Below are 23,178 nucleotides of genomic sequence, written 5' to 3'. Positions count from 1 at the left end.
GAGCTCGACCTTGAGCTCATCCTTGGCCTGCACCAATTTGCGACGTATGGCTTGGGCAGACGTCCATAGGAGCAGCGTGGCGTTATACAAGCGACAGCAGGCTTTCGAGAGCGTGGACGGCGCCCTTGTCTTCTCTGGGCCAAGTGGGCCGTCCTTCCAGACGTAGTACTCGACGGCCTCCTCCCTCGGCATCGGGCCTGGCTTCGCAAAGACGGGCAGGTACCATCCGCATGACTGCTACCAATACCGATCAGCCGTGGCTCATACTCCAGGCTTAAGATTACTCACCATAGAAGTAGGTGAATCCGCTATCTTCTTCTTAACCCCCTGGACCGGCAACCGCGCGCGCAGTGCCCTATCAGCCGCTTGATTCGCCTCTACATCCTTACACCCACCATGCCACTCCAGTATCTCCAGCGGATCATTCTCCCCCTTCTCCCTCTGCCTCACCATGTCGAAGAACGCCTCCCCACCCCTAATCATCCACCCGCCAAAGAACTCGGGCGCGCGGTCGGTGTCGACCTCGACCCTCTTCCCGTCCTGCTTCATGATGTACCGATGCGACTCCGGGAAGTACAACTGCCGGATCATGCGACACGGAAGCAGGTACTCCCACAGCACGCCGCCGTGGAACAGCTGGCTGCGCACGTCGACGTAGCGGATGAACTGCCGGCCGGGCCCCATGGCGTGCAGCACGGCGCCCATCTCGTATGCATTTTCGAAGGCAAAGACGTTGAGGTTATAGAGGAGGGGGAGCGCGTCGTAGTACATGGCTTTGCAGACACGGAGGAGCTGGCCGTTGGCGCGGTTGCGCGTGCACTGTGCAGAATGGTTTTCCCAGCAGCGGCAGTGGACGTAGCAGTCGAGGCATGCTTCCCGGCGGTGGAGGGAGTCGCCATGGAAGTCTGTGTAGAGTTTACGCGCGTTGGAGCGCTTGCGGGGTGTGCCTGGGTCGTTTTGTTGTAGCTCGACGAAGATTTGGTTTTTCCACTGGGGTGCGAGGCGGAGGATGAGGAGCGCCTGGAAGGAATACTCTGAGTAGCTTTTCGCGTAGGTGGAGGGCAGCTGAACGGCGTGCTGCTTTAGGGCGTCGAGGAAAAGTGCGCTCGGATCTGGAACGTTGAAGTTGAAGGTGATCTCGTCCGGGTCGAAGAGGACCTCGGCGAGGATCTGTAGACGAATCTCGGTGGGGAGGCGCATCATGGGGGAGGCGTGGTAGTAGGCTGGTGGAGGGTTTTGGGCCTCAAACTGGACGTGGCGGTCAGCAGGTGTTCTGGCGTTGAAGGACGATGTGCTTACTTTTGTATGGCTGGTAGTCCAGCGCTTCTCATCTACGGCTGCTTTCCTCTCGTACGTCTGGAGGTCGATGATCTGGTTTGTACGTGCTTCTGTGAAGCGACGTGCTTCTTGCCCAGAGCCGACAGTGACCATCGCGGGGAAATGAAGCAGCACTTCAACGGGGTAGAACATATTTCAGGGGGGAATCAAATGTAATTTGGGCTCTGTGCGGGGTTTGAACTTGTTGAATGCTGGCTCAGAACTGGTACCAGTGAGGCGGAAATGCCTTGGACGCCAGTGATGCCTGCGTGGACTTGTATACTAATATGTATCCAATCCTCCATAAGCTCATATTGACTCTGCTTTATCATAGTGCTCTATGTAAATATGTCGATTACCATGACAGTGACATCTCAAGCTCGACTTGGTGGTTGGTGATGCGAGCTTGTAACGGAGATTGACACTGTGGTCACAAGCACAGAAAGTATTTCCAATAACACATCAAACCAGTAGATGCACTGTGGCGTTGACCTAGCGGCGGTTGCAGAAGTAAAATTGAAGCACTTGTTATGCCAATTCTTATTGGTGTTTGGCAGGGGCGTGACCTGAAAGATTGACTACGCATGACGGCAGGAACCATGGGAGCTGCCACGACTTGCAATCTTAGAACTCGATTTCAGAAAGAACAAGCGTACTCCAGCTGTTGCATGTATCCATACCGACGACAGCGCCGTTGTGTCTGAACGCATCAGACCCGGGGAATCTCCGCTCCATCTCCGGACCGCCCGTGCACTCAGTACCATAAGATAATACACCATCGAAACCATGCCGCCGCCAACAACCTGAGAGGACGCGCTCTATTATAATACAGGTTGTGTATACGCGCTACCCCTTCACGACCACGTTCTTGGAGACCAAACCATGGCCGATCCTGCGCAACAAACACCGCAAACCGCACCCGCCGTCGCGCCCATACCGAACGGCACGCTCGCCGAGGACGTCGAGATGGCGGAGTCAGCGCCCGCGCCTGCCACAGAACAGTCAGCCTCCACAGAAGCCTCCGCAGTCGCGCCCGAGTCCGCGCCTGCGCCCACATCAGAGCCTCAAGCGCAACCGCCGCCCGTTCAACACGTGCAGCCCGCGCTCTCTGCACCCTCGCCGGCTCCAGCACCTGTATCGTCGCGCAATTCGCCGCATCCCAGTGGGCCAGCGCAGATCCCGGTGCATGCGACGCTGCACGGGGCGCCGACACGGCAGTATCTCAATCAGCATGTCACGCCGCATTTGTTGGAGGCCATGAAGCACTTGGTTACGGAAGAGTAAGTGAGATTGGGCGTGGGTGAGATGTGTTGCTAATGTGGGATAGACCGGAGAAGCCGCTGGAGTACTTGAGCAAGTGGCTTGCACAGAAGAGTGCGGAGTTGGAGGGCTGAAGAGAGTTGGATGGGATGAGAAGGTGGAAAGCGGCGTGCAATGGTTAAGAGGTCAGTTATATGGCTTGCATAGGACAGGCGTTCATGGTCACCAAAAGCTTTGAGGCGCATCGTGACAGGCATGATACCCATTAGGGCCGGGGATTGTAGTTTATTCACATATTCATGTTCACGTTCGAAGTATTGTGAGGAGCTGGAGATCCAGCCCAGGGTATCAATTGAAGAGGCGTCCTCGGACGTGATGCTTTTCATTCATTCCATATCATGTCCACCCATAAACAGGCTATGTAACCAGTAGTGTATCCATGCACCCGTAACTCCAATCGAGTGTTTTGCTTCGAATCCACACCAAGCTTGCCAGCACTCCCTTATGCGACGAGGGTGGAGGCAGTGGCGCTCTCGTACCTCCAGGTAGGGGGCAGGACACCGACGGTCTTGTAGTAGCGGGAGAGACGGTGGATACGGGACTCGATGAGAATGAGACGGCTACAAAAGTCAGTACAAGGCCCGCACGCATAAAGAGTTCGGTTTTACATACAACTTGCCGTCGCGGTCCTTGCGGTTGGTCTGGAGGTGCTTGCGGACGGCAACAGCCTTCTTGATGAGCATGTAGAGGTCCTCGGGGATCTCGGGAGCGAGGCCTAATGGCTCTCTGTCAGCATTGAACCAACAGAGGCAAATTTATATAGCGCGACAGATGCCCAGAGGCAGAGCTGCGGTCGACATGCGCTTTCAACACGGGCAGGCTACCATACCGTTGGACTTGAGGATGCGGAGGACCTTGTTTCCGGTGACGATCTTGGTCTGGGCGACACCGTGGGAGTCACGAAGGACCTCACCAATCTGGGAGGGAGTCGCGCCCTTCCTGGCGAGCTTGCAGATTTGCTCGACGACCTGCTCGGGGGTGGTCTTGAGCCACGCCGGGGCAGTGCGCGAGTAGGGAATGGCCGAGGACGATATGCCCTTTCCGTTGCTGTGAAGACGACCCATTGCTGCGGTGTTAGAAGGTTGACGAGGTTGGAGAGAAGTTCGCGACGATCGAGAGAACACAATATTGGAGTGCTCTCGCTAAACGTGCGCTAGGCGGCGTTCTGCCTAGTGCGCGCCAAGCACCAGTCCGAGCGTCGGGTTTTCCTTAAAATTTTGGAAAGCGTCCAACCTGGTCTTCCGAACATCAACTCGCGGCGTCGCTTTGCACCAGCCGCATCCTCTTATGTTGAGGACTCGTGCTTTTGCAGCATCGCCCAGAACTGCTTCACGTTCGTTGACGTGACGTGACGTTTGTCGCGACTCTGGACGAGATCCCTCGGGTATGTTCTTCAATTCTCACCTCCCCGTGCAATGATGAAGTATTCCAATACATTTTATTTTCTGGTACCTCTTGTTTTAAACGTCTTCGGACGTTGATGAACTCAACGGACTCTCTGAAATGCACATATCTTACACTCGCGCTTTCCACTACATGGGTAGAGCATAGCTAATGAGTGCTTAGTTTGTCACACGTGGATAAAAGGAAGGAACTTTGGCCTGGTAGCTTCTATAGAGTGGGCACACGAAGCGCTGCTTCCGTTTTCTCGCAACCTCCTTCCGGAGTCATCAGCAATGAATATAACTTTGTCGCCTAAATGTCCCTCCAACACATGTCCCCTCCCACCGCGTGCACACGTAGCCCTGTCGTTGTACATCTACCGCACAGCACCAGCATGATCTACCTACTGTTCAGTATTTTCGTTCTATTCGCCCCAATCTCCTTCTCCAGGACCGCGGCGCAGCTCTGTCGCGGAACCGCTGAGCGCGCAGACGACGGCAACTGGTATTGTTCAGAAGTCACTGCAATCACGTACAAGAACATTAGCCAGCCCGGAGAGTATAACAGGACGACGCGAGTCAATCCAAAGACCGGACTGTGTGACCATGAACCTGTAGCCTACTCAGGCGTGGGGCCTTTCACCCCTTTGATCGGAGAAGTACTCTGAGAAGGCCGCGTTCGCTCACTGGGATGCTAATCTGCGCACCCAGCTCTCCATGCATCTACGCGGTCCGATGAACGTGTCTCAGATAGCCGTGTACAAGCTGCCGGACCTGTCAATATCCAAGCGAGACTCTACCCGTCGAACCGGAGGGCGAGCGAACAGACGACGGAAGATGCAAAGACCTCGTGAGAAACATGGTACCATACGATCTATTTGGCATTCATTCTGGCATCATACTCACGATGATCAGAACACAGAAGGTACCTACGACAGCTGCTAGTTGCCCAGCACAGATTTGCAGTGCGGCTAATATACTTGATGAACAGGGGACTGGACTACTGAGTGGACGGACGACACAATGTCTGATTCAAAGGCATTTACAACCCAACAGATAGTAGTCGCGACAACTACTTCTACGAGTGTGAAAATAATGTCGCAATCTCCTAGTTCGACGACCAAGCAACCAGTCCCTCCCACAACGGTCCAGACAGTCTTTTCTACGATCAGACAGACAATTGCTGCCACAGTTGTTCAGACAGTCATCGTCTCCAACGGACAGGCTGGCGGTCCTGGGATGCAGCAGCCGACAAGGAGTGAACCGGTCTGCACTATCACACCTACGATTACCACAACGATCTTTGTGCCGGGGAGCACTTGCCCAGACCCAGCGCCCGCCATTACACAAACACAGATCTTGCCTCCACCGCCAATCATACCTGTACCTGTGCCGGTTCCGTTCCCTGCGCCGGTACCGCCTCCGGCTGCTCCTCTGCAACCTCCTCCAGTCCCAGCTCCGCCGCCACCACCTGCAACCCCTATACCTCCGGCAAGTTCTGGACTACCTGCATTGCCGGCACTTTCGGTACTTTTAGCAGCGCTCTCACCAAGTGTGTCTACGACGACCGCGACAACGACTGGAACGACAACATTTGAGACCACAGAATCGAAGTGTCCAAAAAGCTCGGTTTCCCGACCAAACCAATTGTCATCCCCGCCTCGAGCACCAGAAGAGACAGAGTGCCCATGCGAGGAGTCGAGTGCTGTGCCACCCACACCGCCGCCTCAACCTTCACCGCCTCCGCCGCCTGCTGCAGTTCCGTCTCGTCCTCCACCACCTCCACCGCCCGCTGCAAATACACCGCTGCCACCGCTACTACCACTTCCTTCACCTGCCCCCCCTGCTCTTTTAGCTTCATCTTCGCCGTGTGCGCATAGTGCAAGCGAAACGAGCAGCCCAAGTCCGCTTCCACCTGTCAAGCGCGATGAACCATCCCCGACTGCGATTGACACCCCTCAGCCAGCTGGACCGTCCAACAAACCATCATATGATAACAACGTCAAAGTCACTGGAGCTTCAACCTGGAGTCGCGTGGCTTACTATGCTTCCGCTGCACCCGCCGCGGCAAGTGGCTTCGCGTTTCTAGCCAACCTAGGCGATCCTCAGAGATCCGGAACCTTTGACTAGTAAGATGAGTTTGAATGTGTCTGCCGACATCCTAACAAGACCTAGTGCGTTCGGTAACTCCCTCGGCTACGTGATCGGTGACGGGAGCAGAGTGGCTGCAGACAGTACGCCTTTCGACGGCACTCTTGAGACGTCGGAGCGCGAAATTGCCGTATTTACCGAGAAAGAATGCGACGATAACTGCGAGTACGCGAGGCCGGATGCTACTGCACACTGTAAGTCCATCATGTACTTCCCCTTGACCAATGCAGTCGCTAATCCTTCTACAGACGGCTGGGACGGGCCTTCTAAAGCTTTCTTCATAGAGTTTCAGATGGATCATTACGACAATTACGGTTCAGACCAAGGTATGCTATCCGACGCACCTGCCTGGTGGTTCCTCAACGCGGCTATCCCACGCATACTGCAGTACGGAAATGACCGTAAGAATATCCCCTGCTCATGCTGGTCGACTGGCTGCGGCGAGTTCGACGCTTTCGAGATCTTGGGACGTGGGGAGGTGCGTGCAAAATCGACAATCCATCGGCAGGGCAACCTCGAAGGCGGTGACAGCAATTACTTCCTCCGTCCGGTTGGCAGAGCAATCAAGTTTGCAGTCGTATTCCATAATTGGAATATCACCGCTAGAGTCTTGGACGACGGGTTCGATTTTGGAGCGAGCTTGACACAGGCGCAGATTGATGACATTCTAGCGTATGATGCGAGCGACTACTCACACTCATTGTTCTCGATTGGCGATTGATATTGTGCTGTTAGGTTTGGTTCAGCGGATCTTCCATGGGAACCAGGGAATATGTTAGCATCACCACACACTCAGTACACGTACAAGTAAAATAGAATAGCAGCTTGGACATATCTAGTCATGGATTCCTCGCACATTTTGCTTTTTTGTATTCCCTTCCACGCTGTCCTGGAACATCTGAGAGATAGTCTGCGCTGTCGATCGTGCTAGCAGCTGGCGACTCACTATCCAAATTGCGGCTTGCTCTTTTGGAGGCTAAGGGCGAGGAGATTATGGTTGAAGGCTTGTTCTCGAATGCCAATGTCTGGTTTTGGCTCACAATCGGGGAGGAAATTTATGTATTCCCATGGATAGGATACCCCTGTGTGTGTACCATCGTCTGCGAGTTTTGTGATCGCGTCCAAATTTGCCAGCTGCAGATGTTAGATTAAGTAGACATTACAATGAGGAGAGGACATTTACTAATGATTTCAGAGGTTTCCAATAGATGCTTAGGATTTCTAGCACAGTCTGGCAGGTTTTTGTTCCTTCTGACCGGAATTCGAGGGCCTGTGATGGGGACATGAGATTAAACGATTTCGATCGTTGGAGACCAAGCAAGTACTGGATAGTAAGTCAGCTTGTGCAGGCATAGATAGACGCGAAGTCCCAAACACGCACCGCCATTATCCGTCCTACTATAAACGCCGTATACCCTGTGACATGCCACAGTCTTGTGATGTCCTGTCCGTTGTCAAGGAGTTGCTTCAGTAGCCGAATGAATTGCATCGACTCTGCAATGATTCTGCCTATAGCATCGACGTAAAATTCTGGCCCCGCTCCGAGCGATTGCAGTCTAGTGCTTTGAACGAGCATCTTGTGAGACTCTAGGAAAATCCGGCTTATGTAGTACACGGAGCAGACGCATACAAGAAATTCAGGGCTTTCATCATAGGACTTGGCCTTGGCGAAGATATCCCCGACAGGAAATTGCATATAAGGCTCGACTTGGTTGAGACACTTCTCTATCCGCTCAATTTCTTGCATTGCTTGTGAATCCCAGCGGCCATCGTCGACTATTGACGCCCAAGCTCGGATTTGGGCCCTGTATGTATTAGCTCCGCAGTTATACTTGCTAATGGACGTTTGGGCAACGTACCAGATTCCCAATAGTTTCATCAACTCTGCCATCAAAGAGCTAGGCTTGCAGTCGTCTGGGTCGTCTCGTATAGGGGACTCATACAACTTCCATACGTCGATCAACTTCTTGCCATGTATGAGGTCTACACCTTGAATGGAACCTCCTGGGCCGAATGTTGCCGGTAGTGGTAGACAATACACGCTCTCAACTATTCGGTGCATTTCCTCGCTGTGAAGACACATGGTAGCCCTAAGTAACGGATGCAAAGTCAGTCTGAGTTGAGGTAGGGTGGTTTACGTCTTAGCTCAGCGACAAGTCTTTCCTTTCGCAAGTAAGACATGTCCACTTTGTACGCGATAGTCTACTCACCAGCTAGCCCAGAAAGATCGTCTTCTTATCTCACGATCGAACACGAGGCTGGGGTTCATCAGAGTAGGATCTTCCTCCATTTCGCACAGTTTGCCATAGCCGAGCAACTCGCTCAAGCGCCATGCCAACGTGGCGTGAACTTTGGCGCGGACGATTTCGCCGCGCGCCCAGTAGAATTGCTGTAATATCAGGAGCGTCTGTACCTTCAGGACAGATGGCTCATCGACGTGCGAGAGAACTTGCACGCTTGCCGCATGTGCCCACGACCATGACCTTTCATAAAGTGTCTGCATTGGATATGCTTTAACGTATTTCTGATATTGCGGGTCTACTTCTTGCAGAAATAATGCTCCATGTGCGAATATCGCCCGCTGAAGATAGTCCGGCGTCTTATTCAACATATAGACCTGGAACGCGACCGTTTTGTGGAACATCAAGTGGGCGTTGTATATACGTTTGTAGTATACTTCTTGGAGCAGTAGGCCGATTTCTGTAGATGGTAGATCTGCGGCTTCAGGCTCTGCCAGGCAATTGAATGGACCGGTGGTATCATGGCTGATTCGGCGCCTCTTCGCTGCATTGGCCTCCGAAGACGAAGACTCATGCTCACGTGTGTGCGATGAATTGTTCGATTGGGAGGCCTTTGATCGGTTCTTCTCAGCGGCGATCCGCTTCCGATCTGGTGGTGGCGGGTAAGTGCATGCAGCATCTTGCTTCCGACAGCGCTCGCAAGATGGCTGCTCCCGACCGCATTTGAGCTTTTGTTCTCTACATCGTAAGCATGCGACGATCGGTAGTGTCGGCCCGGTGGGAACGCCTTGAGCCTGTGCTGCCATAAGGTATATGCGGCAGACGTTAACCAGAAAAAAAGACCGCCGGAATAAGCCGAGTTAGTCAGCTTACTCGATGGTACAGTGTGAAATGGAAAGGGTTGTCAAAGATGGGATAGTTGTTGCGTCTGCTCTCGGAGTGATGACGAGATTCGGCCCGCAGGATTTTTAGCTCCTCCGACCTCGCCCAGCCCCTCCGAGTTGGCCTCTCGACACGACCGCAGCTGAAGTAGACCCAGCTTATTTCAATGTAAAGGGCTTGCTTAACTTTGCACCATCCGAAACTCAGGATGGTCATGCCTGAGATTGCTTGAAGGCTGTACTTGAAACGTCATCGCAGCTTCTCCGCATGGGATGTGGGGAAGGCCCTAGGGATGTACCTCCACACGCCAAAGCCAGGAATGGTAACCACGGAAGAATTGGACCTTGCAGCTTTGGGATGTCACCATCTTTGGCTGATCTGTCCTATTCTGGGCGTAGTATCGGTATATTGACCACCCGCAGCTGCCTCGTCATGGGATAGGAGGGCAAGATGCAGGGTAAAATAATCGCGTATATGATGTACATTCCCGCCTTTGCGTTTGCCTTCCTGTTCCCGCGACAATGGCGAGAATACTGTGGCTGGCCCTGAGTGCTCTGCTCACAACAGCGCTATGTGACTATACAATCACTCTGACGCCTTCATCGGCACTACTCGTTACCGATGGTAATACCACCCTGGTCAATAATACAGCAGTCCTGGCCGGTGGACAGAACACTACAGCTGAACCGTTGAAAAATGCTACCGAAGGACTCGCCTACGCTTTCCTCACACCTACGATCGCAAAAATAACACTCAACACATCGAACGCCTTCCACGGTGCGCGTTTCTCAGCATCCGAATCGACGCGTTTCTACGGAGTTTGGGAGTACCCTTTCAACAATCGAATTGACAATGCAAATATATCATTCGAACTCAAGGGCGTGGGGAATAATGTTGGTGTCAACTGGAGCAATGCTCGAGCTCCGTTCTTCTTATCATCTGCCGGGTACGGCGTATATGCAGACACCTTGAAAATGGGATCTTACGACTTCACGACCCCCGGAGGCGCCCAATTCATCTTCAATAGCAGCAGCCTAGTCTATTACATTATCCTTCCGAAGGGCGATGGAGGCCTGAAGAGTGTTATCGAACAGTATACGGAGCTGAGTGCTAGGAGCGAAATACCACCGACTTCTGGATTGGGACCGACTTTCTGGTCTGACGACTTCACCCAAGATTTCCACGGCAACGTTTCCAATGCCCAGGAGAATATCCAGGATCTTGTAAATCACTTGTACGACAATCGCATTCGCGCTACCTCGATTTTCGCGGATAGGCCATACGGTAGTGGAAATAGGTCATGGGGCAACTTCGATTTCGACCCAGCCCAGTATCCGGATCCCGCTTCCTTCATCCAAAATCTTACCGAGGTATCAGGAATTGACTTCCAGGTCTGGATTGCGAACCGAGCGCAGTATGGCACGAAGCTCTACAATGCCTCTATTCAAAACCATTGGCTGTTTCCTGATGATCACCCTGTTGGCGGCCTCGGAGAAGCGTTGAATCTCTCCATACCGGCTGCATACAACTACTTCGACGAGTCCCTGAAATACTTCCCTGCAGTAGGCGTGAAGGGATACAAGATCGATAGAGGCGAGGAAGGCGAGATGCCTGACTACGTGCAAAATGAACAAATGGCACTTTTCCTGGATTTAGCATATGATTCAATGGTGGGAACTTGGGGTAAGAGCCGCTTCTACAACTTTGCGCGTTCAGCAGTGGATCGCAGCAGAGCGAAGACGCACGTATGGAACGGCGACAGTCATGCCAACTTCACAGGTCTCGCGTACAGTGTTGCATCCGGTATTCGGTCAGGGCTCATCAGCTTCGGCATCTGGGGTTCTGATACGGGAGGGTACACGAGAGAAGGCGCTTTGACACCTTCGCCCGAAGTTTGGGCTAGGTGGATGTGGTTCAGCGCCTTTTCTCCCGTTTACGAGCTCATGTGAGTTTGCAAGCAAACATTGCACATGTAGATGCTAATTGCGAACAGGCTCGGTACAAATCACACGCCATGGTACCCGCCCTATGACAATACGAGCACACTGGCTGTCATGAAGCAGACTGCCAATCTTCATGCCGACCTCCTGCCCTACATTCAATCCTACACCAACGATGTGTCTAAGACAGGTCTCCCGATCATACGCGCGCTGTTCCTAGAGGCAGAAAAAGACGAGAAGACGTGGGATGTCAACGACTCATATTTCTTTGGAAGCGAGTTCCTGGTTGCACCTATCGTTAATGCCGGTGGCTCTCGCAGCGTCTACTTCCCAAACGGTCCTTCGAAATCATACCTCGAATATTTCAACAAGACACGGGTCTACTCTGCAGGCACGACGGCTAATATATCCTCGCCTTTGACGTCCATGCCAGTTTTCGTGAAGCAAGGCGCCATCATTCCACGCGGAGATGTCTATCAAGGCAACGCAAAGTGGATACAGGGTTGGACTCCCGATCTGAGGCTGGAGTTGTATCCGAGCTTTGATGTACCAGAGAGTAAATTCACCTATTATGGTGGAGGCGCTGAGACTGAGATTGTTCTTACGACGAACAAGACAGACAGGAGCGCGACTGTGGACACGGGCGGGCTGGAGTTCAATGGCTGGGGCGTCAAGATAGTCTGGTTTCTGAAGGGCGCAGAGGAAGGGAGAGTCATGGACATGAAGGTACACGGTGACGGAGGATCGCTGAAGGTTACGAACATAGAGACGCTATTTTAGAGACCGCACTTGCTTTGATCTGCCCACACAAATCCATGATAACAAATATTTTGCCTGTTTCGATTACCTATCATCTTTTCACCCACTTTAGTTTCAAATCGTTTGGCCTGTTCATCTGCAAAGTGAGCTTAGGTTGCGAGTCAGCAACAATTGCCGCGATCCTGGAAAGCCCCTGCTCCAAGCTTTCCTCTGCCTCCAAAGCTGGCTCGGCTCGAAACTCCGAGAAGATAGTATATATGACACTGAGGAATTCTGTTTGAGCCATCTTCATCCCAGGACACGCACGCGGGCCACTTGACCACGGCAGGAAGTGTTCTTTTGCGCCGGCAGCTTCGAGTTTCGGTACCTGAGCGATGCTGTTGGCTCCGGTGAGCTTAGTAGCCTTGGCACCCCATCTCGATGGTCGAAATTCAAACACGTCGTCGCCCCAGACGTCCCTGTGAGCGCCTACGCCATCAAGACTGAGGGTACAACGAGTGTTGGCAGGGATTCGGTAACTCTTCCCACGGCTGGTGACGACCTTCTCTACGGGACACTCGCGGACAATATGGGCTACTGGCGTAAACATACGTCTTGAAAAGTCAGCATTATCCATCAAGCGATATCGAATGCTTACAGAGTTTCGAACATCACTGCCAAGCATCTCTCCAATCTTGGTAAGACATTCTGATAGCTGTTTGGGTTCGATACCTCTTTGTGTATCTGGTCAATCTCTTCAATGATCCAGTCCTGCCACTGTGGATAAGCAGCAAGCATAGCAATAGCATAGGCCATGGTATTTGCGGTCGTGTCGTATCCAGCCAAAGTGAAGGTGTACAAGTTCCCTGTGATTTGTTCCTCGGTGAACGCGGGTTTGTTGACTCGTCCTTCCTTCTCGTACGCGTCCTCTTCATGGTCATTGACAGAGGCCAGCGATGACAGGAAAGTGTTGCGAGGGGTACCCGATGACCTCAAGGATCTTCGCTCTTTTTGTAGCATATCGGAACTATGCTCATAGAACTGGTAGTAGGCTTCACCGATTTGCCTCAGCGACTTCGGCATCCAGAACTGCCTCAAGAGCCAAGGAGGGAACACAACGAGCAAGATTAAACCGTCAACCACATGGAGCAATGTTTCCATGAAATCCATTTTCTCGCCCTTCCTAGCCTGTTTGACATCTGCAGTCCATTTTGCAGGCATGCCGTAGCCAATCGTGCTCAGAATGTTAAAGGCAATCGTTCGTAATCCGGTGACAGTGCCGTTGGTGGTTCCATTTTCGAGATTCGTGAAGTGCGACATCATTTCGTGTGTTTGTTGTTGACTCTCGCTCCAGACGGTTTCCATGATACGCTCGTTGAGCATGGGTGCAATGAGACGTCTCTGTCGGGACCATCCCTCGCCCACACTGCCCGCAAGAGAATCACCGAAGTTGTTCATTATCTTTCTGCTCACGTTATCTTGTTCAAATTCGCGTCTGCGTGCCAATATGGCATTGGCGATTTCCCCATCTTCCACAAATAGCTCCAGAGCATTGGCGGGAGTTACGACAAGATAAGCAGGGGTTTCTCGCTCGCGCTTCGCGACTCTGTCGCGGTATTCGACACCATACACTCCGAGATCGTATGTTCGAGCGAAAGACTGCGGGAAGACGCGTAGGGCGAGAGAGAGGAAAGGACCAGCAATGACAGTGAACAAAGGCGTGCCGATCTCGAACGGAAAAATTCGCAGTTTGAAGCCTGTCGTCTTCGCTCGCATGTAGTTTCTGTACAGGCGCAACGATACGTATAGGAAGTAGAACACTGCTGCGCTTGCAAATATCTTGAAGAGATCCATACTGTTGATGAGTGGAGCTGCTGCTCGAATAGCAACCAGTCGAAAAACTCCAACACGAGAGCAAGACCTACGCCGCAGATGTTATGGAGTAGAGGTGTGGAGATGTACACCCAACACTGTAAATCATGGCGTGTACGCTAGCCCGGGCAGGTAATAGTTGTCAGCCATATGATAAGCGCTAGGCACCCTCGATCCTTAGCTGTTTCGTGCCTTACCAGTTGTAGCAACAGTCTCGCTTGCACTAACGTACGATAACATGTGGCTTATAATGTTGGGTTCCGGGGGGGCCGAAAAAGACAACGACGAGTCAGGGGCACACGAAATCAAATTTGCAACATAGAATGGAAACTCTGATGGGAGTCAGCGCAATCAGTGTCTCTCTTGGGTTAGGAGCTAGGTAGCTTTCTCAAATCGGCGCATACAGATGGACATTAGGCTCGATATCCTAGCCTTGTGTACAATATCCACTCCCCTTCTCGCATCCCAATGCAAAGTGTCTGAGAGCTCAGGGCGCCTTTAGTATATCAGATTGCGAAGTAGGCAGGCAGAGCATGAAGACATGTTCCATTCGCACGAGGTCCGCACGACCGAAGCAGCAAATCACAGAGATTATCATGACCGTCAGGACGTGGCTATTCCTAAATTCACTTGGAGAATGACACCGAACAAAGATTGGCCATATCCTATGTCTCTACACTCAGCGTAGATTGCCGCACACTGAAGTTGAGTGAGCCCTTGTTCCACTCGTAATCTTGCACATATGACCCTTCTCCGGTTCCTTCCACCAGGATATCTTCTTTTTCAGCTGGAGCCCACCTGATGATGTCTAGGAGATCTGTGTTCAATCCTATCTCGTATTTCCGACCGGGTTCCAAGCCATCCACACCAGTAGCTGATTTTGATCGCCTCAGGTTGACCTCGTTACCATTTGCATCAACCTCGAGGCCTCGTTCAACAACTGACTTTGGCTGCGGCTTGACGCCTCCTCCGCCCCGACCAAAGCCTGTTGATAGATGTACAGGAGACTCCGGTTGGAGAGTAAGGAAATATTGTTCATCTGGACTTCCTCTTGTACGCTTCAGTGGCGTGCGTTGTACTTGCATGAGTGATGTCTTGACATTTTGTCCAGAGCTGGTATCGGTGATCACAAAGCCATTGCTCGTTAAAGCACGGGGGAGGGAAAATGGAGTTCCCCACGTGAAGAGCGTCAGCGGAGTCTTGGCGTGTGAAGTGAGCGTGAGTGTGAGTATTGGAGGAGATGGCTGAGAGAAAGAATGAGACAACCGGTCGAAAACGATCTCGACAGTTATCCGAGGTGATTCTTCGCTAGCAGATGCCATCATGGGTTGGCATCGAGCTGAGTATATCTGTGTGCTAGGTTCGCCTGGAGTTAAGGAACGAAATTCGAAAGAATTATCTGGAAGCCGGCTGAAGGGGAACAAGAGTCGAATTGCTGTGAGACAATAAGATGGACTTTGTACGTAGTGTCTCTTTTAGACGTGGATACGCATGGGCGTTATTCTTCTGTAATCGGGTTTGGCAGCCGCTTACGAGGTTGACGTCATGCCCTGGCCCTGGCCCCCTAACGCCAGGCACTGCCTACTTCAAGATCACCTCTGAAACCTGCCAAGAAGGGTTGCTCTTGCCCACAAATTACCTTATAGGATTTTGGGTGCCCAAGATTTGCCCAAGCTTGAGTTTCGGATTACATGAGCTGAGCATCAATGCGGCAGGCATGCACATAGTATGGCTGGGTGGATCGTTCGCACGAGAATCTATATCAAGCTGCGGTATCAGTACTACAACTCTGAATCCGGTTGATCTATTGGTCAACCGTTGAGCTCCTTTTAGTATTACATGTGATACTCTTCCAAGCCTAAGACTAGGAATACAAGGCGTGTGAGACGCAGCGCAACCTATTACGTAGTTTTCTCACACAAAAGAGGATCCTGTCAGCTGGAGGCGTGAATCGACAACTGAACATGGGCGCTTGGCTTCGCATAGAGTGCACTAATGCTTCCATCCGCATTGCGAACGTGCCGGTTGCCGGCAATAAGTAAGACGATCATGATGGAGCCCCAATCTGTGTTTTCTTCCTCAATTAGTAACGATTTACTGACTTTGGTTCACTCTCAGCCTCGCAGCGAATCGCCGTATAAAGACACGCTCATTGCGCTCAAGAACTTATCATCAGAACGAGCGACTTCTTCATCTAACCAACAGACAACATGTACTTCTTTTCTTTGCCCTTCTTGGCCTTGTCGGGCTCCATTCATGGTGCCTTCGCTTCGCCTACTCCAAGTTCCTCACAAGACCTGTCCAAAAGGTCTACTACCCAAAGACGTGGGCCAATCCTTGATCGCCCTAGCATTACGAAACGTGGCGAGCCTAACACAGGTGCGGATTTCGACGAGAATGAGGAACCCAAGCCAAACACCCTTGAGAAGACCGAGACAGCCATAAACGATGCACTTGAGCTGGCCTCCTACGTTACTTCATACATTGATGACGATAACGACATTTACCCTCATTACTTCGATGAAGCTGATCGTGCCGAGATCAAGAGAATATTTGTCGATCTTACGAACGGCCAGAAAGGCAATGACTACCTCGACAAGATTTTGATTCAGAAGAGCGACGATGATAACCTGTGTGATGACCAGACACTGGCATACTCGAACGATGAAGATACGGAGAATCCGTACATTGTGCTCTGCCCAAACTCATTCAAGAAGAAGGCCGTCACAGCCCTCCCTAGTAAGGATATAGACGATGAGGATGCGCTCGACTTCTACACGGTATGCGCTAAAGATGGTGGCGACCTCGGTGATACCGTCAGTTATGTGTGTTGCTCTACGCTAGTTTATATGCTTAGTACTGACAAAGTGATCAGCGTATGAACACCCTAGGCATGACCCTTCTGCATGAGTATATGCATATGGATAGCATGATAAAGGCGTCTTTCGGCTCCATTGTCGACAACCCGAACGGAAATGACGGATATGGTCCCGTGAATGTCTATGACAAAATTCCCAAAGATCAGGCACGGTTGAACGCGGACAGCTATGCGTATTATGCCAGCCATGTCCTGTGGACAGCGCTGTGTCAGCAGGATTTCGGCGCTCCAAGACCTGGCACGGACGATCAGGATCCTGACTGTGGCGCTACGGTTTGCAAGCCTTAAATTTCCGGAATAGAAATTTTTTGACCTTAGCATCTCAGCGTTTCCACAGATGTACAGTGGAATCGGCGAGCAATGCAAGTAGAAAATAGCTTCGCGGCCAGTCGATAGCTAGCTACCAGGAAAATCGTCTTCTGGTCGTATCAAATGCAGCTAAACTAAGATTGACTACCTATACCCAATCCTTCGGGCTTTTCAGCTTTAACCTGCTGCTCTCCTCTTTTGTTGCTTCTGCCTTCGCATTGACGTTCCCCATATCGAATCCAGCGACCTTCTTGTACACTGCACCGATCTCCTCTAATTCTTCTTTTGGAATGATGTCGTAGATGTTAGTGAAACCGTCCGGCGCCCTTTCTTCCGCCATTTGCAGCACATGATCAGGACCGTTCGCGCGGTTGGCCATAACAATCTGCGCCGTGGGCGGCAACCTTTCCACTTCATAGTCTTTCAGAGCTGCAGTCACATTCTCAGTCGCTTTCATGTGTTTAGCCAGTGTTTCGGCATCGATGATGGCTTGGGATGCGCCATTCGAACCAATGGGATACATCGCGTGTGCTGCATCGCCGAGGAGTGTCAGTCGACCAAATGACCACTGGTCTACCGGGTCACGGTCTGACATTGGGAACTCGAAAACCTTTTCAGTCTTATCGATAAGATCTTTCATCTCCAGGCCTCCACACCTCCATTTCTCGAACGGCCCCTCAAAGATGCTCTTGTCCACAGCCTTGGTCCAGTCAGTCTTTGGTGGCGTTAGGTCCTTGTCGTCTTTCCCTCGTATGCGCAGTTCCGCGATCCAATTTACAAGACTCTTGCCTTTGTCCGCTGACCTCTGAGAAATCGGGTACGCAATGAACTTTTGATCTGCATGTCCTGCCCACACCATTGATGCGCCAGTTAGGTACGGTTCACGCTCCAAACACCCACGCCAGAGCATGCGACCCGAGAAACGTGGTGGACCTTCGTCAGGGTACAGTATCCTCCTTGCAGTCGAATTTATTCCGTCAGCTGCAATCAATATATCGCCGGATATACCAGACAGCTCTGCCGCAGCGCCGTCCCGCCGCTGAGAAAATTCCGCTGAGATTGACTTGGAATCTTGTGAGAATCCTGTTAAGGCGTGGTTCAGATGCACCGCATCCTCACCGAGCCGCTCCTTCACGGCACTTAGAAGCAACATCTGAAATTCGCCCCTGTGAATCGAAAATTGAGGTACGGTATAACCCGCATGCTTGCCTCTTTTCTCGCTAAGGATCGAGTCGCCATGTCGGTTGTAGAAGTTCAATTCTTGAGTCTCGATTCCTGTATGTTCAAGGGCTTCCAGTAATCCAAGATTTCGGAGGATTAATACTGCAGAAGGTTGAACATTTATTCCCACACCCAATGTGGTAAGAGTTGACGATGCTTCGAAAATCTGGATGTCCGAAAACCCGGCTGCGTGTAGCGATAGCGCCGCGGTGAGGCCGCCAATGCCAGCACCAGCAATGAGAATTTTGGGCTGCGAACTCAAGAAAGGCATGTTGCGATTGTTGATTCAAGTCCGCCGCGATGTGAATATTTGATGGTCTGCGACACCGGATGTTATTAACCGCGGTTCTTTATCCGACTTTCGGAGAGTAGTGTCCCCTAAACTACCGAATGTTCTTGCCGTCTAATGAGCTAAGATATCCACCAATTGACTGCACCACATATCATTTCAAAATCGCGGCACACATAGCCTCCACAATGCGCATGGCCTTCGTATGATCATTGCGCCTCTGTGGGAATGACTCCACCAAAGCCCGTACATTCATGCGTGCTTTGAGCAACTGACACCATGAGTCAATATTGGGAGACCATCTACTTGGCGCGAATTTTAACACGCTGTACTTGGACTTTTCACCTAACGATGCAGCTGCCTTTCCAAAGTGGACTAATAAACAAGTGAGGTATCAATGCAAAAGCGACAAAATGACAGATCATGAATACGAGACTAATACGAGAATATATAGGATGGTACGCCCCTCAACAATTACCGTACCCCCTCAGAACATCGGCTGGTCGCTCATGTATTTCCACATCAAGTCAGTGAAATTGCCCCCTTCGTCCATCAGCCGCGCCGCAGGGCTCACAAAGTCATCCGGCATATTCTGCATGCAGCCAAAGAACGCGTACTCGAAGATCCAGTCAACACCATCCATCCAGTTGCACATATCGCGTGTGAAAGCGTGCACACTGTCGTAGTTCCTGTCAATACTGGCGATCTCGGACACAATAACTGGCAGACCAAACTTGTCGTGCATCGAAGAGATGAACTGCTGGCACTCCGACGCTTCGACGCCATACCAGTGCAGCCCAAGATAATCAGGACGAGCGTCCCCCACAAGGTTCATGAAATCTGCAATCCATTGCTGTCCTGCTGGGTCGGAAGCGCAAGACGGCGAGACGAGCTGTTTGTGTCGGTCGTTGCGGAGAGCAGGGATCACCTATTACGGCATTAGTGCTGCGCATAGAGCTTTGTCTTGGAGGGCCGGTACCTGGTTGTGCCAGTAATCAGCCGCCTTCTGTGGGCTGATGCCGTTCCTCTCTGGCTCGTTGAAGAAGTGGATGATCGGTTGATCAGAGTCTAGAATCCACTGCCATTCGTTGCCATTGAGTTCGCGCTCGAGATGGATCATGGGACGGAAGGGAGCGCGGCCCTTGAGCTCTGGTGGAACCCATGCATTCCAATTGGAGACCGAAGATATTGGGCCATCAAAATTGACGGTGTCCATCCTACCGGCTAGGTTGTTGGTGTTGGTGTAGTCCCAAAGGAGGGATCGCTTTTTGATGACCATTGTGCTTGTTGTAGGGAAAGTGGCAGGCGAAGTGTAGGAAGTTGGTAATTTACTGCACAACAAAGACGTAACCGCTGTGCTCTTATACAGTTTCTTGTAAAGGTAATGAAGGTAGCTAAGAGCACTGGCGGTAAGGGCCCGGAGTTCCTGAAGCCACGGCGTCAGCCGCAGGCTGAACTTCAACCAAACTGGCCTTATTGAGGCTATACCGCAAGTCTGCTGGCCCTGATCCCACCGTAAACTACGAACAGTAGCATTAGAGGCTTTGCTCCTACACGTGGGTTGCAGTATTCAGTAAGATGTGGCTTCTCAAACGCTCGGGTTATTGGCTGACTGTACCGGGCAATTGTGCCACCACCCACGTGAATGGGCGATGAGGCTCAGCGAACATCACCAGATGTCATCCAAAAGCTCGAAAAATCCTTGTAATGCTACCTGGATATGGTTAGCGATATCGCTAGGTACTTTTCCGGAGACTGGTAGCATTTACTTTATCGATGGCATGAGATGGACATGGAAGTAAACTAGGCCACTATAGGAATCACCGCGAAGCGAACTTCTATGTAGCCACGAGTTTTGCACCTCTAGGACGTATTCAAAATTGCAGCGATCGCAATTACGGAGATGCGATTTCCATCTTTCACTTACTATCGAAACTTTCGCACGAAGAAAGTCGCATTTTCTCGATTTCACTTGTTACTTTGAGGTGGACCGATTGCGCGTAAGATTTCGGTAAGGCTCCACCTCTCAGCTTACGCTTTACACCGCCGCGAAAGGGTAGAACCGACCAGCCACTGCTTAGCCAGCTCAGCTGAAAAGATACGCCCGGTAATGCATCATACTCACGTGCTTACCGCCCTGTACGAAGAACCTAAGCATACATCCGAGAAACGAGTGCTCTCCAAGATAGCGTTCAGTACAACATGTATAAGTACCTTGGTGTAGGTACACTTAGAACACCATCAACAGACTTCAGTACTACAGCAATTCATTCATCGTGAGCAATCACATCTTAGATTCGAAAGCATCTCTTCCAGTTTACCAGCCTAATCCATCATGTCCCACACCATCTTCATCCGCAACATGTCGGGGCACGACCAGCTCTTCCAAGTCCACGGCTGGAACAACAACCAGGACATCAACGTCCCCGCCAATGGAGAGTCCACCGTTGAAGCCCCAGATGGCACATCTGGCGCGATCATTGCTATCCACGATGGCTGCATCGGCGAGCAAGCCGAGCTTACCAAGAACGGCTTTGGCGGCAACGACTTCATTGATCTATCCAACATCTGCGGAGCTGGCGGTAATTTGATTGTCCAGCAAGTTGGCAAGGACTGGACGCGCAAGGGGGACCCGAGGTTCATGCAGAATTTGAACGACGCTTGGAACAGGGCTGATCAGGGGGTCAAGGACAAGTGAGTAGTTTGCTTTGTGTGGTTGTAATCTACGCTAATCGGAGTTCTGCAGCTTGAGTCAGTGCGTGCACGTTAACGATGGCGTTGTTAGAAGGATCGATGCGCCGAAGGACTTTCCGCAGCTGGAGGAGTTCGTCAGGTCGTTCGCTGATGGAAAGACGTACATTGGCGTCGGAGCTTGGGGAGGAAGTCCTGGTAACGCTAACGACAACGCTCAGGTAAGTCGCTCGAGTCAGACCGATCCGCTAGGCCCAAATGCTAATTCAAGTAGAGCTCTGCTGCTCAAGGCAGCTGTGACATTCTCATCTGTTACAACGACGACGACTGCACGCCGCGGTAAGCACATAGTTTGTACGTAGATCTGCCAATACACTCGCTTATTTTGTCGATCTGTGATAGGGATGCTCCCGAGCCTGTGATGACTGCAGCCTACGAAGAGCCCATGTCCGTTGCCTCGGTGGACGACGGCGGTCCAGGTATTGTGTTGACAAATTCGTCCCAGAGAGAATGCGAGTACTTCTTCTACGACAACTACTGGAACGGCAATGGGACAGCAGGTGCTAACTTCGACCATCCTCTTACCTCGGTGAAATTGCAGCCCAATGAGACACAGTTTGTGTCCCTCCCTAGTACCTTCAAGGGCCGCCTTCAACGTGGGACGGAGTTGCCCGCCACTTGGGTGGAGTTCCAACTGGAAGCCGCAGACGACCATGGCGCACATGGAGATATCTCGCTTCAGCAAGGTTGTGACGGTGCCGCGACCATCGCGTCAACCGATGGAAGCAACGTTATCAACGGATTTACTGAAGATGTGGTTTCCGGTGCGCCAGAAGCAGCAATTCGCAACAAGCCTAACGGAGAACGGGCGACCGATACTACTGTGGGAAACTGGAACGGTGGACCAAACCAAGCGGCTATTGACTACTTGAACAATGTCGTCAGGCAGGAAAGAGCATATATCGTAGGCGGATCGGGCACACCAGACGTGGCGAGTAAGAACAGGCGGCTGGCGGTGGTGATGTACTGAGATGAGCCCCAGCGGCTTGTGTGATAGATCCTAAGATAGAGCAACGATAGAGAGCATGTATCGAAGTACAGCTTGACTCAACAGATCATTTAGAGCTTTCGATTAGATAGCCTCACTGGTGATAACGGAGTGTTCTGATTTTCGAAAGTTTTCACCAGGCTTATCTGGAATCAAATAGTCGGTCTGTCCACGTTTGCCGTTTTGAAAATCTCATCGAATCCCATCGACAATCTTTCGATACTTTACCATTAGAAAGAAGACCCTAGCCCAAGACGAATCAGATCATGTTGTCAGAATGCGCACCAGAAGTGATTTTTGCGTGGAGATGCTCAAGACCTGGGAGCGCATCCAGTGAGCGAGAGAGGTCCCTTTGCCCACAGTCCTGCACATTCCGTACACATGTAATGCAAATTGTCACAAGTCAAGATCGATGTGATGTTTTCGCACTTTGGTGAAGGCGTATTATCCAGCCATTGATGTAACAATCTAACCGAACCATGAATATCAAATGTGGTTCGCTTTACGACGAGAGCGATGGTTTCAGCGTGGATCTGGCGACATACAGCGGTGAGATTGAATGGATTCTAGCTGTCGTTGTCCGGTTTCGGGAAGTTAAATCGAGTGCCACAATTGTATCTGGACGTACTACTGATCTTTTAATTGGGGGCCCTGATAGCAGTTTCGTAAATTGCCAGCTTGAGCTCCGTGGGCAAGCGCAAAAGCAGCGATTCGTTTGCATCGTACTCTTTCTCTCTGGTTGTTGATGAGTCGTCTTCTGCTGTGACTATGACCATGTACTCACAGCAACGTACGTGAACGTTCGCTTCTGGGCTGCATTCCGAGAGGCGCCAATTTGCTGGTCGATCCAGGCAGTGATATGGCTGAATGAAGGCAACTTGCAGTAAAGTGGGAGGCGGA

At 51.5% G+C, this 23,178-nt stretch overlaps 12 protein-coding genes across 12 annotated transcripts; 5 read left to right on the top strand and 7 right to left on the bottom strand.

Annotated features, from left to right (window-relative positions):
• Positions 1 to 587: 587 nt before the first annotated feature.
• CC84DRAFT_1233456 (uncharacterized protein) lies at positions 588 to 1,470 on the bottom strand (the record flags this gene model as incomplete). Its single annotated transcript, XM_018183789.1, has 3 exons — positions 588 to 705; positions 770 to 1,248; positions 1,300 to 1,470. The coding sequence occupies 3 exons, from the start codon at positions 1,468 to 1,470 to the stop codon at positions 588 to 590; spliced, it is 768 nt and encodes a 255-aa protein (XP_018029436.1).
• A 467-nt stretch (positions 1,471 to 1,937) lies between these two features.
• Positions 1,938 to 2,949, top strand: CC84DRAFT_1169768 (uncharacterized protein). The gene is made up of 2 exons (XM_018179754.1): positions 1,938 to 2,597; positions 2,645 to 2,949. The coding sequence occupies exons 1-2, from the start codon at positions 2,200 to 2,202 to the stop codon at positions 2,709 to 2,711; spliced, it is 465 nt and encodes a 154-aa protein (XP_018029435.1). The 5' UTR covers positions 1,938 to 2,199; the 3' UTR covers positions 2,712 to 2,949.
• A 130-nt stretch (positions 2,950 to 3,079) lies between these two features.
• Positions 3,080 to 3,701, bottom strand: CC84DRAFT_1264616 (uncharacterized protein; the record flags this gene model as incomplete). Its single annotated transcript, XM_018185321.1, has 3 exons — positions 3,080 to 3,197; positions 3,250 to 3,352; positions 3,467 to 3,701. 3 exons carry the CDS (start codon positions 3,699 to 3,701, stop codon positions 3,080 to 3,082), a joined length of 456 nt encoding a protein of 151 aa, XP_018029434.1.
• A 1,035-nt stretch (positions 3,702 to 4,736) lies between these two features.
• CC84DRAFT_1158006 (uncharacterized protein) lies at positions 4,737 to 6,891 on the top strand (the record flags this gene model as incomplete). Its single annotated transcript, XM_018177037.1, has 4 exons — positions 4,737 to 4,869; positions 5,875 to 6,148; positions 6,195 to 6,364; positions 6,419 to 6,891. The coding sequence occupies 4 exons, from the start codon at positions 4,737 to 4,739 to the stop codon at positions 6,889 to 6,891; spliced, it is 1,050 nt and encodes a 349-aa protein (XP_018029433.1).
• Positions 6,892 to 6,990: 99 nt separating this feature from the next.
• On the bottom strand, positions 6,991 to 9,312 carry CC84DRAFT_1210508 (uncharacterized protein). Its single transcript, XM_018182293.1, has 5 exons — positions 8,381 to 9,312; positions 8,030 to 8,260; positions 7,552 to 7,975; positions 7,354 to 7,494; positions 6,991 to 7,304 (listed from the first exon to the last, which is right to left on the bottom strand). Exons 1-5 carry the CDS (start codon positions 9,214 to 9,216, stop codon positions 7,116 to 7,118), a joined length of 1,821 nt encoding a protein of 606 aa, XP_018029432.1. The 5' UTR covers positions 9,217 to 9,312; the 3' UTR covers positions 6,991 to 7,115.
• A 117-nt stretch (positions 9,313 to 9,429) lies between these two features.
• Positions 9,430 to 12,047, top strand: CC84DRAFT_1233442 (uncharacterized protein). Its single transcript, XM_018183788.1, has 2 exons — positions 9,430 to 11,237; positions 11,286 to 12,047. Exons 1-2 carry the CDS (start codon positions 9,814 to 9,816, stop codon positions 12,010 to 12,012), a joined length of 2,151 nt encoding a protein of 716 aa, XP_018029431.1. The 5' UTR covers positions 9,430 to 9,813; the 3' UTR covers positions 12,013 to 12,047.
• On the bottom strand, positions 11,966 to 13,913 carry CC84DRAFT_1131896 (cytochrome P450). The gene is made up of 2 exons (XM_018175917.1): positions 12,629 to 13,913; positions 11,966 to 12,584 (listed from the first exon to the last, which is right to left on the bottom strand). The coding sequence occupies exons 1-2, from the start codon at positions 13,822 to 13,824 to the stop codon at positions 12,083 to 12,085; spliced, it is 1,698 nt and encodes a 565-aa protein (XP_018029430.1). The 5' UTR covers positions 13,825 to 13,913; the 3' UTR covers positions 11,966 to 12,082.
• Positions 13,914 to 14,507: 594 nt separating this feature from the next.
• CC84DRAFT_1264612 (uncharacterized protein) lies at positions 14,508 to 15,294 on the bottom strand (the record flags this gene model as incomplete). Its single annotated transcript, XM_018185320.1, has 1 exon — positions 14,508 to 15,294. Exon 1 carries the CDS (start codon positions 15,165 to 15,167, stop codon positions 14,508 to 14,510), a length of 660 nt encoding a protein of 219 aa, XP_018029429.1. The 5' UTR covers positions 15,168 to 15,294.
• A 758-nt stretch (positions 15,295 to 16,052) lies between these two features.
• Positions 16,053 to 17,008, top strand: CC84DRAFT_1191530 (uncharacterized protein; the record flags this gene model as incomplete). Its single annotated transcript, XM_018181189.1, has 3 exons — positions 16,053 to 16,150; positions 16,193 to 16,667; positions 16,718 to 17,008. 3 exons carry the CDS (start codon positions 16,053 to 16,055, stop codon positions 17,006 to 17,008), a joined length of 864 nt encoding a protein of 287 aa, XP_018029428.1.
• An 88-nt stretch (positions 17,009 to 17,096) lies between these two features.
• CC84DRAFT_1169765 (FAD/NAD(P)-binding domain-containing protein) lies at positions 17,097 to 18,562 on the bottom strand. The gene has a single exon (XM_018179753.1). The coding sequence runs from the start codon at positions 18,519 to 18,521 to the stop codon at positions 17,178 to 17,180; it is 1,344 nt and encodes a 447-aa protein (XP_018029427.1). The 5' UTR covers positions 18,522 to 18,562; the 3' UTR covers positions 17,097 to 17,177.
• A 383-nt stretch (positions 18,563 to 18,945) lies between these two features.
• Positions 18,946 to 19,953, bottom strand: CC84DRAFT_1169764 (uncharacterized protein). The gene is made up of 2 exons (XM_018179752.1): positions 19,519 to 19,953; positions 18,946 to 19,467 (listed from the first exon to the last, which is right to left on the bottom strand). The coding sequence occupies exons 1-2, from the start codon at positions 19,816 to 19,818 to the stop codon at positions 19,027 to 19,029; spliced, it is 741 nt and encodes a 246-aa protein (XP_018029426.1). The 5' UTR covers positions 19,819 to 19,953; the 3' UTR covers positions 18,946 to 19,026.
• Positions 19,954 to 20,786: 833 nt separating this feature from the next.
• Positions 20,787 to 22,347, top strand: CC84DRAFT_1169762 (uncharacterized protein). Its single transcript, XM_018179751.1, has 4 exons — positions 20,787 to 21,233; positions 21,286 to 21,451; positions 21,505 to 21,569; positions 21,633 to 22,347. The coding sequence occupies exons 1-4, from the start codon at positions 20,875 to 20,877 to the stop codon at positions 22,258 to 22,260; spliced, it is 1,218 nt and encodes a 405-aa protein (XP_018029425.1). The 5' UTR covers positions 20,787 to 20,874; the 3' UTR covers positions 22,261 to 22,347.
• The last annotated feature ends 831 nt before the right edge of the window (positions 22,348 to 23,178 follow it).

Source organism: Paraphaeosphaeria sporulosa, assembly GCF_001642045.1.
Source record: "Paraphaeosphaeria sporulosa strain AP3s5-JAC2a unplaced genomic scaffold CC84scaffold_16, whole genome shotgun sequence".
NCBI classification, from domain to species: Eukaryota; Fungi; Ascomycota; class Dothideomycetes; order Pleosporales; family Didymosphaeriaceae; genus Paraphaeosphaeria; species Paraphaeosphaeria sporulosa.
The sequence above is the reverse complement of the archived record's forward strand: the minus strand, read 5'-3'. Positions and strand labels throughout refer to the sequence as shown.

What these genes read in the sequence shown, in the direction of transcription:
- CC84DRAFT_1169768 (XM_018179754.1), top strand. Translation starts at nt 2,200, where the DNA reads ATGGCCGATCCTGCGCAACAAACACCGCAAACCGCACCCGCCGTCGCG. An exon ending in AAGCACTTGGTTACGGAAGA is followed by an intron (nt 2,598 to 2,644) that starts GTAAGTGAGATT and finishes AATGTGGGATAG; the next exon opens with ACCGGAGAAGCCGCTGGAGT.
- CC84DRAFT_1210508 (XM_018182293.1), bottom strand. Translation starts at nt 9,216, where the DNA reads ATGGCAGCACAGGCTCAAGGCGTTCCCACCGGGCCGACACTACCGATC. An exon ending in CGATCTTTCTGGGCTAGCTG is followed by an intron (nt 8,261 to 8,380) that starts GTGAGTAGACTA and finishes TCCGTTACTTAG; the next exon opens with GGCTACCATGTGTCTTCACA. An exon ending in ATGAAACTATTGGGAATCTG is followed by an intron (nt 7,976 to 8,029) that starts GTACGTTGCCCA and finishes TAATACATACAG; the next exon opens with GGCCCAAATCCGAGCTTGGG.
- CC84DRAFT_1233442 (XM_018183788.1), top strand. Translation starts at nt 9,814, where the DNA reads ATGGCGAGAATACTGTGGCTGGCCCTGAGTGCTCTGCTCACAACAGCG. An exon ending in TCTCCCGTTTACGAGCTCAT is followed by an intron (nt 11,238 to 11,285) that starts GTGAGTTTGCAA and finishes AATTGCGAACAG; the next exon opens with GCTCGGTACAAATCACACGC.
- CC84DRAFT_1131896 (XM_018175917.1), bottom strand. Translation starts at nt 13,824, where the DNA reads ATGGATCTCTTCAAGATATTTGCAAGCGCAGCAGTGTTCTACTTCCTA. An exon ending in GCAGTGATGTTCGAAACTCT is followed by an intron (nt 12,585 to 12,628) that starts GTAAGCATTCGA and finishes TGACTTTTCAAG; the next exon opens with ACGTATGTTTACGCCAGTAG.
- CC84DRAFT_1169765 (XM_018179753.1), bottom strand. Translation starts at nt 18,521, where the DNA reads ATGCCTTTCTTGAGTTCGCAGCCCAAAATTCTCATTGCTGGTGCTGGC.
- CC84DRAFT_1169764 (XM_018179752.1), bottom strand. Translation starts at nt 19,818, where the DNA reads ATGGTCATCAAAAAGCGATCCCTCCTTTGGGACTACACCAACACCAAC. An exon ending in CTGATTACTGGCACAACCAG is followed by an intron (nt 19,468 to 19,518) that starts GTACCGGCCCTC and finishes ATGCCGTAATAG; the next exon opens with GTGATCCCTGCTCTCCGCAA.
- CC84DRAFT_1169762 (XM_018179751.1), top strand. Translation starts at nt 20,875, where the DNA reads ATGTCCCACACCATCTTCATCCGCAACATGTCGGGGCACGACCAGCTC. An exon ending in GATCAGGGGGTCAAGGACAA is followed by an intron (nt 21,234 to 21,285) that starts GTGAGTAGTTTG and finishes GGAGTTCTGCAG; the next exon opens with CTTGAGTCAGTGCGTGCACG. An exon ending in ACGCTAACGACAACGCTCAG is followed by an intron (nt 21,452 to 21,504) that starts GTAAGTCGCTCG and finishes TAATTCAAGTAG; the next exon opens with AGCTCTGCTGCTCAAGGCAG.